The sequence below is a fragment of the Pieris brassicae genome, chromosome 1 (assembly GCF_905147105.1).
Source record: "Pieris brassicae chromosome 1, ilPieBrab1.1, whole genome shotgun sequence".
Classification (NCBI taxonomy): Eukaryota; Metazoa; Arthropoda; class Insecta; order Lepidoptera; family Pieridae; genus Pieris; species Pieris brassicae.
The window spans coordinates 17,041,414-17,062,971 of record NC_059665.1 but is presented as its reverse complement, the minus strand read 5'-3'; the positions used below and the strand labels follow the sequence as shown (position 1 = coordinate 17,062,971).

At 31.7% G+C, this 21,558-nt stretch overlaps 1 protein-coding gene across 2 annotated transcripts in view; it reads right to left on the bottom strand.

Moving 5' to 3' along the window:
- The window catches only part of LOC123709220 (fibroblast growth factor receptor homolog 1-like), a 57,033-nt gene that overhangs the window by 14,983 nt on the left and 20,492 nt on the right, over positions 1 to 21,558 (bottom strand). For both annotated transcript variants that reach the window (XM_045660359.1, XM_045660349.1), the window contains exon 2: positions 18,768 to 18,915. In XM_045660359.1, the coding sequence (XP_045516315.1) occupies positions 18,768 to 18,870 (103 nt within the window). In that variant the 5' untranslated portion in view covers positions 18,871 to 18,915. The remainder of the gene's footprint in view (positions 1 to 18,767; positions 18,916 to 21,558) is intronic.

Genomic DNA, 21,558 nt, shown 5'->3' with positions numbered 1-21,558 from the left:
TAGACGACATATAATCTACGAAGTATATAAATATTAGTTTAATACAGCTTAACTATAGAAACTGTCTAAAATACCGAGTTAATTTTCGATTCTATTTCATTCAAAAATTTTAATATATTAAAGTAATAGATTAAAATAAAGGCATTGAAATTAATAAAAATAGTAAGATTTATCATATCGACAATTAACGTTACTTAAGCCAATGCCAAATGTAATTTAACTATTCGATAATAATATAGAATTTTTGATAGAAGCTTGTTTTGTAGACGTTATGCATGGAATCTATGAAATATGTTATTCGTAACTGGAATTTCTATTATAATTTATAGCTCACTCTGTTCATGATATAGGGTTAACTCAAATTTACAAGAAAATAATCTTTAAATTATACAAAAGATTTATAGAAATAACCATCAGAGATTTAGTAAATATTTACAAGATTCTTGTTTTTATGGATAATATTTATTTAGTTTTATTTTAGTATAGTTATGTACGCTGTCTATGAATATCATACATATCGAATTCAGTTCAGTTGTCAAAACCATGCCGAAAACGTATTAGGGCCGAAAACTCTGGTACGTAAATTTACAGACTATATAATATTTACATATTAGTATTAAATTTAGATTTAAAAATAATAGGTTTGTTTTTATAAAAGAATAAATAGCTTAAATTAAATAATATTTGCAAGTTTAAAAGTATAGAAGGATACTTGTAATGGAATAACCTTTTCCTGTCAGTAGTCATGGGAAGTCATTACCCTGAAGATTGACCCTTGTTTAAGTGAATGTCAATGCTGTAATTAATTATCTTGACGAACATTACGATGCTATAGATCGATTCTTTTATGTCAGTTGTCGACAATCGTTTCTTATTTAAATGTTTATTCTGTACAACTTATATAGCTTTGCACATCACTCATTAGTAGAAACATCATAGTGCGATATTATTGTAATATAGATATAGTAATTACTATAAGCAAACTAAAACGGTTATACTGAAGCGTCAAATATCAATGTCATTTCAAAAATGGATACGGCTGAAACCAAGTGTTCTATCGCCCTTCATTGAAAATACACGCAATTTTAAGTTCAATTCTGTACGCAATACATGTCACTTACGTATAATGTCCCCGGTGAGGTGTCACATGACAGAATCAGTTTTGGCGTATGACATTTAGGAATAGCATCGTTTCCTGCGCGAGCGATGGTGTAATTTTCTGTCATAACTAATATTGAGTTGTGGACGAGCTATTTCTAATTACACGTCTACTTTTTTAGAGGGGAATTTAGTAAAAAATTATTGGGTTGGTTAATTACATGATTGACGTTTAGAGTAATTTCGAGCAACCCTTCATTTTTCAAAGTCAAAGATAAAATAGAGTGCCAAAAGTAGATAAGTAGTATGTTTTTTTAATGGGACAGGAGCTAAACCAGTTCATTTGAATAAAGTGTCACGTCACATGTCCCTAAATCGCGTTAACATAGTTATACTGATCGCTAAGGATATGTACACAACTTCTCGACCTTAGCGGCTGGGGGCCTTCCAGTCACTGGTAAGACTGGTGGAGAATCCTGCATTTGGAGAAAGGCTCCAGTATTATATTAACTTTTAAATAAGAATCAGGCAATATTAGTGATAATTCCTTAGTTTATTTGAAATCTATTTATCAAAATTTCACTTTAAACCATAACGTAAAACATTTCTAACAATTCAAAGAGTCAGTTCAATTTAATATAAATAAAAAAACACTCAATTGAAATATGTTTTGTGAGAAGTGGGAAAAAACTTCAAAAGCGAAATATTTGGGAAGTCATAGCGGTCGAGATGAAAAGAGAATATTTATTTTTAATCACCACTATCCAAGAGACGAGCGGAATATAAAATCAAATGGTAATATTAAAAAGGCGACAACGACACATCCGTTTCCGCCTCGGATTTCGGTTACGTTTCGGTATTCGAAATTTTAAAAGATTAAAATGTACTCGTAGTTTAATATAAGTAACCCGCTTTTACTTACTCTTCTAATATAATATTAAAGCCTCAAAATATTCACTTAAGCTTCGATTTAATCTTGAAAATACAGATTATAATCCTCAGAGTCATTTAATATGGAAACGCTTATTAAAACTTCTCTAACAGATATAAACGCGGATCAATTATTTTTTTTACAAAACTCGGCGTTTCAAGATTCAGAGATAAAAAATGTGTGTGTGTCTCAGCTACGACGCACGATTGGAGTTTACTCCTTACGAACGATAATTATCATATATATCGAATAGAAAAAAAGGGTAAATGAACGCATCTGCTAAAATGATAAGAGAAACAAACATATATCTGTAATTATTCGGATTATTTATATTACTTCAATAAAGCGTATTACATAAAGTATGTTACAAAACAATATAAATAATAATAATAACAATAATAATTGTGTTCAATTTATACAAATCCAATTTTAGAGAGAGAATGAGATGGAATCATTCTTTTACACGTTCAATCCTACATAGATATATATGTTTGTCTCTTTCTACGTAACGCCTCAACTTTTCGTGTTACACTTGATTTTACTCCTCATAAAATTTCCGTACCGGGCCTTATAACTCAAATCGTTTCTTAAGGAGTAAACTCCAATAAAAACCATTTACTTAGTTTATTTCTTTTATTATAATAAAAGTATTGAATTTTTTTTAAAGATTGACATGACTTAAACTCCAAAAACCTTCACAATAGAAACATCTGGAAAACACAGCAAATATAATTCGTTTATTTTAAAATGCTTTTCTAGCTTTTAGGTACTACAATATAGGAAAATAAATTACTGGGGTAGAAAGGAACCTACGGATCATTAAAATCATGCCCTTCCCATTATGAATTATCTTCCTCATATTTCGAGCAAGCAAAAACTACATTATTGATAATTAGCTCAAATATCTTTCTTTTTGTCTAAACTTTGGTATCGTTTTAAATTTAGACGCACGCGCAGTTTCAATTAGTTTGATTTGTGGGAAATCAATTTCACAGAATTGTTGGGGTTAGAACACGTGGGCTGAGTTGCTCATAGAATTACGACTTTGTAACGTAAAGATTGGGCGTAATGAGTACTATGTTTAACATTTTTAATATCTGCTCGCTATAGTACGATTAGAACATAGGGCGATAAGGCTCCATAACCGGGTTTGTTGCCATAGCTGTTACCATTATAAATAGTCAAAAACTAATTTATCCGTCGCTGTCCCAAATAACGGTCAGGAAAGCATTAGTCACGGGCACTTTCCGGGTCATTACCGGATCACGTATCCGGTTATCCGGGTAAATTAAACATCAATGCTGTTATATTTCCGGATATAAATCTAAATTTTAATAAAAGGCAATTCATGATATATTGGTGGATTGTAGTGTTCAAAGTTGCTTTTACAAACATTTCATTTTATTTCACAACACACACTGCGTTTTAATAAAACAGATATAAAGAATATAACTTAAATCAAATAAATAGATTCAGATCACTTAATTACATTGTACAGAAACGTAGTTAAATGTAATTTACAATCAGTAGAATCTTAACATTCAATATGCAAATAGTCTTCTTGCAGGCCATAATTATAAGACTTCGAAACGAACGATACAATACTACAATATACTACATATCTTTATCGAGATAAAGTATAAGATAAAAATAAATCAATGGCGCTACAACCTTTTTTTTAAGTCTGGGCCTCAGATTTCTGTATCTGTTTCATGATCGTTTGTGAATTGAATAGGCAAGTAGGTGATCAGCCTTCTGTGCCTGACACACACAGTCGACTTTTTTGGGTCTAAGGCAAGCGGTTTCCTTACGATGTTTTCCTTCACCGTTCGAGCTAATGTTAAATGCGCACATAGAAAAAAAAACCATTGGTGCACAGCCGGGGATCGGACCTACGACCTCAGGAATGAGAGCCGCACGCTGAAGCTACTAGGCCAACACTGATCCTATAAGATTATATATAATTGAATTTAATAAAAAAATATAAATTAAGCATAACATTAAACCTAATTTCACTAAGAAAATTACTCTTTGTCTCTTTTCATCTTAGTGAAACTACAATTTGTTGGAAAGAGACGTAGTGCTGTTGTTCAAATAAATAAAATATTTATTATTATTTTTTATGAATGTAACACTTCATGTTTTTATTAAACTGAATTTTAGATATGCTTACGAGCTTACATTTAGGGTAACACAGAGTATGAATTCCGTATGTCAAAATACGTTTTTGACATTCACAAGTCACAGTTCTCTCAGAGAAGGTCTCGTTTCTGAATCTTATACAATTATCATCGGAAGCCGCACAGACAAAAACCGTGCAACGAATTAAGCTACGCAACATTTAACAAGGAACATAGTGAATTTACTTGATAATATAATCGAATCATAACCGAATGCAAGGAAAAGCTATTAATAATTTTAATACGTGTTTATACGTCATTATTCACGAGAATCAAACAGATTTTGGCGCGAGTGCGTCACGGGGAACAATGAGATGTTTACGTTTGTTTGTTTGACACATATCCGAGCTACATACTGCAGGTGAATGTGGAATAACGGATAATGGTACTAGAGACTAATTATTTAGATGGGAATTCATTTCTAATGTTTCATTTTCGTCAAGTAGCTATTATGTAATTTGATTTGTCTTATTTTAGTTATTTACACTTCGTTACCAGCATACATAAGTTAAGGCAACGGGCGGCGTTAACGTTAACAAACATTTTCTTCCAAGCCACCCTTGTATGGAAAAATTGAAAAAGAAACACCAACTGAGGGTATATAGCACAGCCGGGGATCAAATCTACGACCTCAGGGATGAGCGTCGTACGCTCAAGCCATTAGGCCAACACTGCTCTAAAAAATGTATTATTATATATTGTATAAATAATCAAAAAAATTACAATAGCGAGGTGAAAACATATATTGCACGTAATAAGACGGTTCATTATTCCTAAACCCATCAAAATATCTGCTACTGAAACACTATTTATTCAGCTATATATACAGTAACCTGTACGATTTCCACGAACCATGCCGCATGCCTAGTAGGGAATAATTGACAGTTCTATTATTTATGTCCAATGCATATAAGCAATACTTGCTTTGCATGACGTATTATGTGTGTTCCTTATAAGTGATGTGTTGAATGCAAACCCGTGTTAGTACAGTTACACTTCGGAGGTCAAATTTGGAGGTACGATTTACGTGATGATAAGTATGACACCTTTTCAAGTCAGTAGGACAGACCCTTCGCCTGTGGTGGTCTAATAGTTGTGTGCTAATTCCATACTAGATTACTACTACTTATTTTTTGTATTATTCTATTGGATCATGAAACTTTTGGGTATAAAATAAGTGGTTTTACAATGTAATAAATAGATAAATTGGTCATTATTAATTTTTGAGGGATTTGTCATGCTTGAATCATGTCAATACATTAGTGGGTTTTGACAGCTCCAACATCTGTCTATATCTGCATCAGTGTGTAATAGCTATGGTTTAGTTTTTTTTTAAATTCCGTTACGAAGCGCTTAAAAAACCTTGATTTTACGGTCAGTTTGTATAAGCTAAAGCATCTATTTCAAAATAAATGTATGCAACATTATCATATATGTAATTACATTTGTTCACTATAAAAGTAGTACTAAAATAAAAAAAAATATACAAACAGCTATGATGGGACATCTGTATAATATCGGAAATAATAGAACTGTCAACTCTTAAGGTACATTTCAAATACGCGAATATTCACAAACGCGTGTAAATGGTGTAGAGTGTAGACTGTAGAGCGTGGCAGATGATATCAAATGCACAGATTAAGAATTTCCGTCTGTACTCCCGCGCAAATGTCTTGGGGATGACTCACATTTAGTTTCATTATCCTGTTTTTATAAAATTCTGAATACATACCAATTGTTGAAATTTGTGATGATTATTGTAACGAGAAATGTTAAAATTATGATCTAGAACGTGCCTCGCGGTGTAAACTGTTTTATTAATAGATGGACAGTACCATACATTAAGCTCCTCGGTGTTCATATACAATATATTTATATATAACTTTTTGAACCTCTAACGTTTAGTTCAAGTGTACAACAGATACATGTATCAGCTGCGGAACTTGTTCAGGTACTAGATTGATAAATCATATGAAAAATTTCAAAAATCCGCTTATACGTTACGCTTACTACAATAATCTGATGTACAGAGGTCTGCTATTTTTTTAATATTGTAGATGTAAGTTAGCTGATTAAAGCGACTGCATAAAAATAGGATACAATTGAAAGTCCAAGAGCATCAAGAGAAAGTCAAAGAGTATTAAATAAATTGACATGACATCATATAATAGCATTAGGATAGCACAGACTACAGATGATTCCACACTTATAAAGCCTTATTCTCTAACGATGGTAAATCAAGTTCTAAGTATATAAAATCAGTGTACCAATAAAAATGTCATAATCACTAAGTCAACATTATTTTTGTCCATGATTCACTGACCTTGTCTCACGAGACGGTTCCCAGACGAAAAACAAGACTAGTCTTAGTCACCCGGCGTCGTTCAAATAGATGGCATTACTCATAAGGTAATGAGGATTTATTAATTAAACCTCATCTTGAAGAGAGCAGTTTTTAGTTTCGAGAAAACTTTTCTATGGACAAAGATAAATTTATTCCTATTCTAGCTTTTTTATTCATATTAAATGTTGACGAAGAAATGATGAAGACGCGATATATCATATTAAGTTTGTTTCTAAATTATAGCTAAACCCAATTCAAGGTAGAGGTCCAAATCTAAAAGAATAATAACTAATTACTTATTTATTTTTCATTATAGTTTAGACATACAACATTTAACCGTGACTACAGGCGCCACTTAAGTGTACAACGTTAAAGAATAAACAGGACAAAAGGCGTTTTGTAGTAGGTAAACAATTTTTATTGTGTGTATTACTAATTGCATGTATCTGCACACTGCACTAAACGTTGTTAGCGTTTTAACTTAAGAATTTATTTTACACTGCAGTACTTAACTTTATAAAACGGAGTAAGTGCGGAAATATATATATATTTAAAATAGATAAGATTTAACAAATGATAGTTTAATGATCTAATAAAAAAATATTCAGTTCGTATTTTATTTAGAACTGGAAGATTACTTTTCACTAACCTCTTAATTGTTATAATTATTTAAAATAAATTGGCACTCTCTATAAATGGGCGTGGCGATAAAATATACTTTATATCGCCACTCTGAATTGTCTATCATTGAGAACACTGGAAAAAGCAAGGATGGGGAGACGCTATAAAGAGGATAGGAGGCACAACTTGTACAAGAAGAGCTAAGATTAGAAAATAATGGAAGCAACTGGAAGCGGCCTATTTGTGGTTGAGCTTGACACGCATCACAAAAACCGGGATATCTGATGTATTACATTAAGTTATGTATGTGGCAGCAATAAAAAACATAAAAATAAATCAACTCTACAACCTTTCTAGATCTGGGCCTCAGATTTCTGTATCTGATTCATGATCATTTGTTAATCTAATAGGCAAGTAGGAGATCATCCTTCTGTGCCTGACACACGCCGTCAACTTTTTGGGTCTAAGGCAACCCGGTTTCCTCACGATATTTTCCTTCACCGTTCGAGCGAATGTTAAATGCGCACATAGAAAGAAAGTCCATTGGTGTACAACCGGGGATCGTACCTACGACCTCAGGGATGAGAGTCGTACGCTGAAGCCAATGCCAACACTGCTAATTAATAAAGGCTTAATAATAATCAAATGCTTAATCAACCCCTGAATACCAGAAAACTTATAAATTATGCCGGAATTATAGTATAATAGCTCAAGGGAAGCTGTGGTAGCCAGTAAGCAAACTATAGCAACAAAGGCATTCGCTGAAAACCACACAATAACAGTTTCTAAACAAATCTAAATATAGTATTTAATAGCTCAAAAGAAAACATTTAGCCACGAAGTATATAGGAGCGCCCTTGAACCGAGTTGGGGTGATAACTAAAATAGAGTTAAAGGTACACACTAATGTAGGAGTTTTCTCTAAATATGTCTTCGATTAGGCTAAAAGGAAATTGTTATTAAACGCAACTTAGAACAAATATTACGATTGAGCGAAAGACTAACTTTTTTGAACAGAAGCCATAGAAATGTAAACACATTTCTGTATTTGCTCATTCTTTAAACAAGAAGAATTTTAAATATATTTACTTAAGGTTGAGTAATATTGTTCACATATATGTATATGCACGTGATAGATGTTATAAGTACATAAACGGACTATGGGTTACTTAGAACGCCAAACTACTCCACCGTTCAGACTCGTCGACCTCAAAAAACAGTTAGTTGTTGTAGACAGGTAAAAAATACGGAACATATTCAAAGTTATTATGCGATTATTTGCGCGTCATGGTGCAATAGAATCCTTTTAAATTGCACTAATATATCATTACTGCACCATTTTGGACCTTATTGTTGTAAGATAGAGTTCAGTGTGCCTTAACATTTCTTAAATTTAGCACAACCACAAGTAAAGCATTATCTAGTAATTGATTTAGTAATGGTTGGTGTAATCTAAATTTTAAACATGTTTTTATATAGCGAAGGTTTGTGCTGTAAGAGAACTGTCGTTATATAGAAGAAACGTTGCAAAGTGTGGACAAACTAAAGCCGAATAATATTGACTTTATAGGAAGTTCGACCTACATTGAATGACGTTACATGGGGCTTACTGTTTTTGAGGTTCTTAATAGATTTAAAGGAAATAATAATATATATTTTTTATAGAACAGGAGGCAAACGGGTAGAAGGCTCACCGCTGCTCATGGACACTCAATGCCAGAGGATTCTTTCTTTTCTTTGGGGTCTCTAAGTCGGATTAGTTCAGAAATACTTCAGAGGGCAGCTGGTTCCACATAGTGATGGTGTGCAGCAAAGACTGCTTTAAAAAACGCTGGGTTGTGGAAAGACAGACGTAGCACCTCTACGTATACTGGTAGAATTCTTTGGATTGGGTTATAATTTTGAATGTATTGTTGAAATTATTGAAATGTAACCATAACATACCTAAACAATATAACCTTGGATTTCATTTTTGTTTTGAGAATTCGGGTATTCTGTGATATTTTTGTTTAGGAAATTCGTAAACAAAAGTTATTGAAGCATTGTCTATTAACTGTCTTGTAACAAGAAGCGAATCGTCTCGTATTTATACGTTTTTACTGTAATCCGAGCAACAACGACATCGGATATCTGTTGTAAAAACAGTTCCGGATACACGTAACATTTTCTTAAGAAAACAGTGAACAATCTTTTTCTTAAAACTTCACGATTACTAGTCATATAACTATATATGGCGTAGAATATTTATTGATAATTCTCATCTTTGTAAAGCATAAAGCAAATGTGTAGATTTTATCATTTAATGATTTATTAAAAGTTATATGTTCATCATCATATCATTCTAAAAAAGACTTGCCATAATGTTCATAACATATGCTTACTCTGAAAATTTTCAACAAATATTATCGATCAATTCTACGCTTATTCTTTAACAATAGAAGGTTGTGTTCGTTTAAAACAGCGTTAACATTAACACACAGAAAAACCTACTCTCCTTTATCAAATTCGGTATAACCCAGATTTTTAATGATACTATTTACCTTATCTTAAAAAAAATCACCTTTGACATTGACTTGAAACGTTTTAAAACTTTTTGTGCAATTTTTTGTGAAACTTGACGCTTCGGTTTTTAAAACATAAATAAAGACGACAAAAACTACAACCCAATAAATCTCTGCTAAATAAGGTTATAGAAATGAATGGATCACCTTCAGATTTGGTATATTTTTTTATATTGTTTAGTAGCTCGTGCTAGCAGTAAAATATAGTTATATATTCTATCAGTAGCTTCTGGGAATTTTTGTATTTCAATAAATGAGTGTGGGTTTTTTATGACAAAACAAATGTGTGTAATATATATACTTTTTATAACTAGACGTTTTTTACGTCTAGTTTTGATAGTATAGATCCTACTTCCTGAATCGCAGTCTGTGTTAACGTCCGTAATAAAATTAATAATAAACAACTGTAAAGCATTCCTGTTCTATCCACACATGTTTGTGAGAAAATTGTGATACAAACAGCGTTTCTTTGAAACACCGCGACTGTTAACTTTGCAAAAACTAATCAGTGGGTAATGCATATCGTAAGATAAGACTAGATAATGGAACTAAAAGTTAATGTCTAACGATAACTATCGAAATATATAAACGTTTTTAGCCGTCACCGAACGGGCGATCTCCGTATTAGGTGAGTACCCTGTGTATATGGTGAGTGTATGTCTGCTTAACAATATGTTACCATACAATTAGTGATGAGATATTACAGGCCCGATAAAAAATAAGGCCGTGCAGGGATAATAACGAATAATTTTAATTACCAAATTTGAAGGTTTTTATACGTGATCCGATGAAAAAAAAAGTTGTGGACGTCTTACATTATAATAAAGCAGAAGTGGCAATGGGGGGGGGGGGGGGGGCGCAGTAAGCAAGTTGCGCAGTTAAAATGTGAACTTTAAATAGTGTAAGGAAAGGACCTAGTAGAAGAGGGAGAAGATGACGCCCCGTCATTGATAGAAGATATAGATGCGTTAGCAGAAAGCCAATGGAGAAAGAGAACCACTCATAGAGAGGTCCGGAAATCTTTACCTGGGAACATCGTGAGGAAACCGGCATTCCGTAAACCTAAAACGTCGACGGCGTTTGTCAGGCACAGGAGGCTGATACAACATCTGAAGCCCAGACCTAAATAGTTTGGCCATGGATTTATTTATTTTAATTTTAAATTGTATATCGTGATCAAAAACTAATAATAAGCATTAAACGGTGTATTTTCACTTCACGACGTTAAAATCATGATAATTAAGAATAAGGGCTAATTAGACTGAGTTCAGTTATAGCTTTAAATAACTCGCCATAAATCCAGACAGATGCTCAAAGACAAATAAGATTTGCAAAAGAAAATCAAGTCAGTATACATCTGGTCACCTGCGCCGAAAATACTTCACGATATGAATATTCCTAGAATAGCAACAGACTGTAAAATGAATGAGACACCATGTGCCTTCAAAAACTGCAATAAATGTGTAGGGTTATCACGTCTAAAGAATAAGAGGTTCTTAGAATATATAGCCGCGAGAAAATCACTTCTCATCTTGTACAGATAACGGCAAACTTCTTGGGCATTAAACAAGGGAGTGAGGGAAAGTTAGCGCAACTGATTTACCAATCACGCGATCGACACGTAACTCTCCCGCCGCCGCGCACTACCGAACCTCCCCAGTGATACCTAAAAATCGTTTCTGCGCAGGCAAGGACATTTGTTCAAGATGTTTGCCGGTATCAATATGAGTCATAAAACTCCAGTAGCAGTAGCGCCGCCCTTTACGGGTTCGGGTCTTGGCCTCAGATCGCATCTGCTTCCTTCATTTTCAACAAACGTAGAAATCTATATATAGATACAGATAATATATATTTCATGCATTTTATAATACGTGATTCATTAAAATTATTTCAACCTCTTACATTTGTAAGTGGTTCACATACACAGATCGAATTTAATGTTTAGGCTATATGCTGATTTCTTGGCGTATTTACTGCTGCTGAATTGAGCTCGTATACCATTGATGTAGAAGAAATTTGTTGAATAATATTTAAAACTACTATATTTAAAAACAAAATTAAGTATTTGCTGCTGGTAACCCTGTCCGTACTTCATAAAGGCGGACGTGGTTCGCAAGAGTACTGAAATTAGGTTTGCGACTTGCAAAAACTACCAACATTTATCAAAAGCGTTGGACAACGTTGACACGAAGTTTCGGCCCATTGCTAATGGTCTTTAGGCTAACCATTTACACCAGATGTATTCTTTGAAGAGATTTTAAAAGCAAAATACATACTTGGGGATGCTTTGCCTTAACGAACCGTAGTAAATTTGGTAACGTATAACGTTGCGTCTGCAACACTCAACTTTATCCTACTTGATAGAAGTTTAATATATAAGTGTACTTGTAAAATTGTAACGTTGAAGAGTTTGTGAAACAAATTCTTTTGTAGTACAACCTATTTTCTTCCTTTTTTAGTTTTTTCTTAGGTGTGGCCTTGTCGGTACAGCTATAAATAAATAAATAAATAGTCTACTTAGTGATGAAATTTGTGCTATATAACATCACGTTACTACTGAATTATCGCGGAAAAGACCAAGATCACAGCTTTCCTTAATCGGACAGTTTGATTATTATTATTTAATTAAAATATACGCACTGTCAAATGTTCTTTCAGTTATACCTTCGTTTATTAAAGCGTGAGTCACTGAAGCATTTCAAGATCGAGGAGAATGCAAAGAAAATGCCAATTTACTATCACAAATATAGCTCGAGGCAATGAACTTTAACTAGCTAATATTTATCGAGATCGACTTCGTTTTTGTCCAGTAATTATCATATTCATATTCTTCTTTGGCTAGTAAAAAACAACACTTTTATATCAAAATATTCTTTAGTTCATAGTTGAGATGTGCGGCTAAAAAATTCGACGGTAAGGAATATTTCATAATCATATCTGAATAAACTAAAATTAAGAGAAAAGTTTGGTAGGTAACGGTAATAATCAATATTTTTATTTAATTTTATTATATATATATATCATAGTAAAAAATAAAAATTAAAACTTTCTTCGTAACGTTAAAGTACACCTGTTAGTTTAAAAAAATGTTTGCGTGTACTAGTGTACACACGTAAGAAGTGAAACTTCTTTATGATCTTATTTTTCGAAAAATTATCTCCTATATCCTAACTTGGTGGAAATTGTTATTTATCATAGACATGAATACAAATAATACAATTATTTCATTTTACCTTATTACTACTAAGATTATTACAGAATTTCATTAATTGTAATATAATTATTACCGTTATTATTCTATATTATTCATTGTTATCGTTATTATATATTTTTGTTATTAATGGCTTCGAATTTCTTCGAATCAACCGTGGTAGGGACAAGAAAACGTGCATCGGAAAAATGTGACGCGTAACCGAAAAATGTGACGGTATTTTTTTCTAACGCCGATAAAGAAGTTTCACTTTTATGAATTTACTATCAGATCATATTTAAAACAATGCTATAATAATCTGAAAACCAAAGGATTTTAAATCAGTTAATAGTTAATCACAACATTAGCTCAGATTGCTGATCACTCAATCCAAGTTAATAAAGCAGAAGTGCAAGAATCTAATATATTAAGTCACCTGACGTGCTTCGTCACACATTTTACTAAGTTAAATATACTTTGCTATATTTTACAAGTAATTTGACGGTTGAAAGCACATTATTATGTGCTGACGCGTAACATCTATCTGATTTATGCGCAATGCTTTAACTTGGCGCAGCAAAATACACTCTAGAAGTCTGAAGAACACTCAAATTCATATCATATTTCAAACTTTTTTTTATTTCTCCCGAATAAGATTAACTTCTAAGGGATCGAAAATTAATTACTTCCGTATTGATATTCTCTCTAGACATACTGTATAATTCACTAAATTTTTATATTTGATTTCTCGGTTTTCTATGTAATGTAATTTAAAAGAATCGCCACTAGTCAAGTATTAACAGGGTCTCAAATGTTATATCTATTCTTAAGTTGCATGCAAGGGCTAAATATATTGCATGTGTCGACGTGCATAAAATGACATATTGGCAGGTGCCTTAATATGAACAGGTGATGGTGATATTTACACGATTCTAAAAATAGCATAGCTATCTTTAAATGTTGTAACTATGTGATGTTTATTGACACATATATTTCATTTTCACATGAAAACTTACTCAATTATACGTTCGACTTACGTTTAGAAGCGTTAATATTTTAATTAATAACAGATTATAGACAAAGAATATATCTGATTAGTTTTGATTTAAGGAAACAGAGAAGTGAAATAACTAAGGAAACCGTTAATTTTTAAAGAACTAAATACAGTTGTTTTTCGTCGGCCGTAATCGAAATATCTAAATTTATATACAGAAAATAATGAAAAAATATTCTTCGTTATTCTCATTTTCTGCACTATACATCATTTTTAATAATGCAAGTACTACAATAATTCATTATTGCTGGCATTGGACACATTAATCTTGCGCAGTCGCATCTCCCAAACAAGCTTTATTGACTAATTGCTTATTTAATCCTGAAGTACACTTGAAAATAAATCTTTAATTTGTCATACATTTTCACGGAAGATGATACTTTATTTCAGGTGCGTAAGAGTCATATTTGTATGGATCACGTTTATGTAAATCAGAGAAAACTTATTTATGGCAAATACAAGGACATTCATAAAATTGTTTGTGATTTGATATATTGCTATTAAATGTTATATTAATTACATCTTAAGACATTGTCGTCTCTTATGTACTAAAATAAGACTTTGATCATACGGGCCGTTCAAGTATTACGTAAGCAGATTTACTGCAATTTAAACCCCCCACTTCTTTTTCTTGTTCGCAAAACTAAGCAAAGCTCTCAAAAATAATAATACATAAACGTATTATTTTTTGTAGGAATCCTCGAAAAAACATTTCGTTTTCACTTTTCAAACAGACAATGTGTAGGTAATATGAGTCAAAAATAAACAATTACTGTTGACGTAATCACCAAATAAGAAAGTCAATCACTTTATTCATATAACCATGTACGCTCATGAACGTCAACTTAGGAACGACCTTTTTGGCTTGTTTCCAGATACGATTGTGCAAAATATTTAATATGAAATGAAGTCCTTGTAGTAAGCCCTATTATTTTTTATTATTTCAGAAATTATTATCAGAACAGAAGAGAAAATAGGGTTACCGAGGCCCATAAATCATGATATTTCCACCTTGAAGATACAAAAGCTCATCACTTAAACTTTTTCTTTAAGTCTTAAAGAAATAAGGTCAAATAAACATCTTGGTATTCGTAATATTAGATAGAAATTTCCTTCTTGACTACAACTTACTATTAAATTATATTGTTAAGGATTTTTTTAAGATATTGCGTAACAACAGTGGCCGAGTCTATTTTCTCAGTTATAAACATTTTATTGTATGACTCTCAGATTGAGCGCGCTATTTATTTTTCTTAACTATAAAATTTTAACGATCTTTTAACACCCTTTTATATAGTTGGTTACTGGTTAACTTGAGTCATGGAATTCATATTTAATTTATTCCAAATTGCCTGTTTTAGTTAAGTAGATAAACAATTTTGCTGTTAAATATAGTAGGAATGTCAGTCTTAGTTATTATTTAGCGAAAGTCCACGTAAAATAAATTATTTTAATATAAATTACCCTACATAAAGTTAAATATAACTTATAGTCGGAGATTTAGTAAATGAGTAAGTTCACATGAATAATAATTGAAGGACAGAGGTAAATGTAAAAAAAGTCATAAAACTCAAAACTACACTTTTATAGGTTGTTCTAAGAACAATAGACTGCGGTAGGCTAATTGGCTGAGAAAGGATTGGCAATAAAAATTTGACATTTACCGCTCGTTTAACAGTGTTGACATATGCAACTGAGTTAATAATGGTATGGAAATGACATTAAGTTCATTGCTACGACTTAATATTACAACTCATATATGTTAAATTTATTGTATATTTGTATAGAAAAGTAAAAGTTTTTTTATTCCATTATTATAATAATTGTGATTAAATTATTATATTAAATAAACATATATTTGCAGTTGAATTAGATATGATTTCAAATGAAATCTATGGTATTAACATAGACACAATTGAATACCAATAGTTGGTATCGACGGAAGTCGGTGTTCTTTACGAGTCCTGGGACAGAGGCGGACGTGGCATCCTAAGAGAATACATCATATCTGGAATCTGTACGTCGTTTGCATGTGCAATTGGGAAGGTCGTGATGATCCAGTCGTGAATACATCCCCTAAGTAAAGCCTCATTCGTATGCGCTCTGTTTTGCACACTGGCTGGTAAAAAAGTTTCCGAAGCGTGGTATATTTTATCTGTGTAAGGTAACAATGTGTAGATAAATTCTGTTAGGTGATGTTCTTTTTTAAACCTTACGTGATAAAATTTGTCTATGGAAACTGGCGAGTTTTAACTATGTTAGTAATTCAAGTAAAAAAAATCTTCTTTTTGTTAATATATATTAATTCACGATTCTATCTGAATTTTATGAAATGTTTAATATTACCTAATGTAATATAAACTTGGACATTCACTTAAATCGCTGTTATCTTGGGATATGGCTACTCACTATTGAATAGAAATTACCTTTAAGAGTAAATTTATTCGATATTTAAGCACAAATTAAATTGTCTATTGTTTCTGACACTATGATCATGTTTTCCATTCTGTACAAGATAATACTACTGACTGATACTGACGTAATTTATTAAATGTATTACAATATTATAATCATTTACAAATAACCTTTAACAATATATTTCTATATTTTTATTAATACATAGATACAAAGAATTATTATGTTACAATGTTTTGTAGCCATTACTCATCAGATTGAATCTGATTTTTTAATCACGTATTTTATAGGTCAGAGAGTTATTCAGAAAGAAGACAGAGCGAACTATGACTCCTATGATAGAAACAAAGATCCAATTATTAATTATTAATTCTTCTTATACATCTCCTGTTTAAGGGTGGCGATCATTATGCCTACTTGTTTTGACTTGTTGCATTTTGAACTGATAATTTGAATAACTGGTGTATAAAGATTTTTTAGCTATGCTCTCATTTTTTAAAGACATAATACTAACAATATTTATCGGAGATCTTAAGTTATTTACGATTTCGCAAAAAGTCCTCAATATTTTATCGCATATTTGTTTAGGACGTTATAACGAACAAACACATGCAGAATCATCAATGCAAATGTTTGTCGAGATAGTGTGTATTTGTCGAGCTCTCGTAAAAGTGACAGTATTGAGCAATAAAATGAAAATAAAATTATACCCCACAAGCAGAGGGACTAGGGATGAATTTAAAATAGTTTTGAACTGCTCTTATGTTTTGTACGCTCCAAGAATAAGATTATATTGACGATCTTAAGTTTATACATATATAATTATTTTAGTTTTCAGTTACTTAAAATATATTTATATGTTACACAAGGAAAATATATTATATTATTTTATCTAATACAATAAAAATAATGATTTATTAAAAATAACTGCAAATTGTATTTCACTGTAAATTTATTTACGTATATAGTTTACATTAGGCATATGAAATATCTACGTAAAACATATTTTATTGAATTATCATGGTGAAGCAATTTGAATAAAGTCAGTTAAAATGAATGTTATTATTGAAATGGCCCTTCCTAGGCCAAGTAGGCGGCATCTAAAATATTTTAATATCTAGTAATACATTGCCAAGAAGATTAACATAAACGAAGCGGATTGGCTCAAACGAGGATTACATATGACGTCCGGTGATGACCAATCAGAGATGATCTCCACCCTCTGAAGTAGGAATGTGATGTAAAGGAAAAGACAGGTCAAGTTTAACTGGTCATTAAAATAATTGTCTATGCATCCGGGCCCTAATGAGGACCAAATGAGAGGGTGAATTTGTCGACAATCGATTTAAATCCGTGAAGTAATAACTTTTTCCGTTGCACAGATTTACGGTCGGGTCTATGGTCATTATTTTTGAAAATGGAATAATTTACGTGCAATAATATGTTCCTTTTCTTTAATAATAATAATAAATGTATTTCTTATCTGTGGTTACATACATAAGTAGTTATTTTTAAATAACTATACATATATATTAACTGATAAAATCTTTTAATATGCCTTTAATTATTAAAGTTTGCTGCAACTAACTTAAATTATTTTACATTTAATATATTAATGGTCATTGTAATAATATTGTACTTATATATTTTTTTGCATATATATCAATAATAAAGACCTATCTTGGTTTACAATACGTCCTTAATTTATCAATTTAAATATTCGCACTGTCACTAAAATTAAAGTAAAGTAACAATGTAGACATTTATTTTACCCGTCACGACTCCGTCATAAAACTCTATTTACAACTACCGCAGTCAAGAAAGTTGCACTTTGCATACAATTGCATTTACATAAATATTATTATGCAATTTAATATCAGTATAATCAGAGACACGCTCACTATCAAAAATGGATTTTGACATTTGTATGCGGATGACGTTTAAAAATTTTAAATTCCGAACGTATTGCAGAAGATTTTCGTTAATATGTCAGACGGATGTTATAGAAATATTTCATTTAGTTATAATACAAATTCAATTGGTGTCCGGTTTAGCTGACAATAGCTTAAGTTTTTTATGCGATTTTAAAATTGGCGACATATTAAAGTTTGATTTAGCACATCCAATATCATGCCACCATATCCGGTGAAGTATGATGTGTATTTATTATTATTTATTTATTTTAAGGAAAGCAAACGAATTACATATAAAAATTACAAAATTTAAAAACACTCCATTACAGGTTTAGATTTTTTATTTAATAAGATAGGATAGTTCCTAGTCGGAGAGGAAAAAAATATCCTGCCATTTGATAAAAAGGTTCTATTTTTTATCCTGACTGAAATAGATTAGAAGAATAAAAAACAAACTTACCTAATACAATATCCCTGGCTGAAACGGCGCATACCAAAGTCACAAAGGCAAATGTGACAGCGATTGGCAGTTCGCGCCAAAACGCAATGGCGGTGCGCTTCATGTTTCACTTAGAAGCTCAACTCGTCTTGTTGGGATCCATTAGCCTCTGAAACAATGAAGTAAACTATTTGAATCCTTTTTCCTTTTACCGTGCTTTAAAGGGCTATTTTTGATTAAATTCCTAGCATATTTGCGCTTTCCGTCTCAGCTTGAACGAAACTCAAAAGTGTATTTACATTGCGGTTGTATATGATATGCGTCGCAATGAAAAATAAAATATATGCATTGTTGATAATATGATTATATTATTATTGTAAAAAAAACGCTTGGATAAAAGTTAGGTAACTAGTTATTATCGAATTATACTATAAAATAACTTTTTTAAATTGTAGTATGTTGCAGTAGCACATAGAACAGTAGCTTATTGTAGCAGAGCCTATTTAAAGTTGACAACAGTCACCAACAGCACTAAATATTTTGCAACATTGTAAACTACCATCTGGCGTAAAACCAAAAATAGATCTACTTATCCAGGCAATAAAACTCGAAACGTAACGAAAACGCACAAGATGTACGGGGTGCGTGAAACGTAATAACCGTCAAAATGCATTCCATTTATTACCGGCTTGAGTTATCGATGTTTACCGAGCCATGATCCAAGAAATTAATAGATTGAATTTCGAAATTCAAATATTTAAAACATAATAATCAAAAATAAAACAGCTTAAGTTATGTATTTGTACCATAGATAGTTTACTATATAATATTTTCTGTAATTACGTAACGTAAAAAGGTAAATGAAAACGTTACATAAAATTCTTCAAATAAAAAACCACTATATTAAATCTTTATTTTTAATATGACCAATAAACGAATTTGGACTTCGTTCGACTAACGCGATGTTAAGCAGAAAGTCCGTGGGATAAGGTATAATATCGCTTGTATATATAACGAGGGCAGATGCAGTACGTGATGTTGTGAGGAAATTTTTAATGCATTTTCTGCATTTGGATAATTTTAGTAATTCAATCGGGAGTTCGTTGCCACCGTATTAAATTAAGCATTAAAATAAACATGTTTTGATTCAGTGACATGTAAGGGGTTGATAATGTGTTTGGGTGATCTGATTCACCACACATGTGTTGGGTGAAAAATAGAAATGTGCTTCAATTGTTTTTATGTTTATCCTCCGTGACTTATTCTCGCTTAAGCTTAAGGCTTAAGAATTAAAATTGCGTAAAATAATTAAAACTTTAATCATAAGAAAACAGTTAAGCACTCTTTTGTGCATGCATACATACCTACAGTACAACAGCCAACTGTTCGAGTAATTTATTTATTCCTTCAACTCTGTGAAACGTTTTACGAGGATAAAAATTTGAAACATAAAAAAAATAGTTCGTTACAGTTCCAGAAAAGCGAAGTCTCTATGGGTACATAGCAAATTGTTCCATATGTTGGTAAGTAGCTGCTAAAAAGAAAAAAAAACTAAATTCGCCGGGGAGTAATAAAAAAAATAGATATCACTGCAAAAATATTATTTAATTGAAGATTTTTTCTAGTTTACGTCCACGACATACGTCCATAAACTAAAAATCATAAAACGTTTTCTCAATAATTTGAATGTATCTATCCACGTGCCCAAGAATCATATATCATAGTCTACTGTGAAGTGGTGAAGGGTTAACCTAATCTATATTTAAATCAAGGTATTTGAGGGTTCGATTACTTTTTTATTGTTTTGTTAACCCTTGAGTGAAAATAGAACTTTCAACGATCCGTTGATTTATTTTCGTTCCGTGTTTTATAATTTGTGGTATAAATAAAGGACGCCTAAATAATTATTTACAAAGTATAGGAGGGCAGATTTGTTCCTATTAATATTTAATATTTGGAAAGGCATGGAGTCAATACATGCCCAGTTTTGTTTTTAAACAAAGATGAAATATTGCGAGGTTATTTTTTATGTAATAAGAGGCAAACAAGCAGTAGGATCATCGATCATATTAAGTGATACCGCACATGGATACTTACATTACCAGAAGGCTCACAAGTGCGTTGCCGGCCTTTCAAGAATTGGTTCGCTCTTTTATTCAAGGACCCTAAGTCGAATTGGTTCGGAAATACTTCAGGGGCAGAGGTTTTAAAATGTATGCAAAAATGTATGTAGCATACATGTAGGACATTTAGTAATAAAATTTTACGAAAAAAACAGAGCGTGTTTAGTGTATTAAGGTATAGAAAAGTGGAGCAATAAATTATTAAACTGGTGACCAATATAATAAACGCAAATAGGAGGAATTTAGAAGGTTGCCCACCTTAAGGAACCACCAGATTAAGGAAACCGCAGGTGGTACATGGCGAAGACTGGCACAGGGTACCTAAATTTGGAGGAAAGGAGAAAATAAATGTATAATAAAAGTATTTTATTATTATTAGTACGCAAAGGACCAAGTTAATTATAGATTTAGTTTTTTTAAGGCAAGGTATTTAAACTCATTTTCATTTATTATTTTTTATTGAATACACAAAGCAGATAAGTTAAATAAACAATTATATAACAAAGTCGCCGTGTTCCGACGCCTCTCGCCAGATGGCGTTTGGGGCTGTTTTTTTATGAATATTAGTAAACCAAGCTTCATGTACTGTTCTTTATACGGAGTGTCTTAATAAAACGTATTAAAATATAAATACTAGTTATATTAATGATTCAACTTTTAATTTTAAAATGCGTTGACGACCTGTTGAC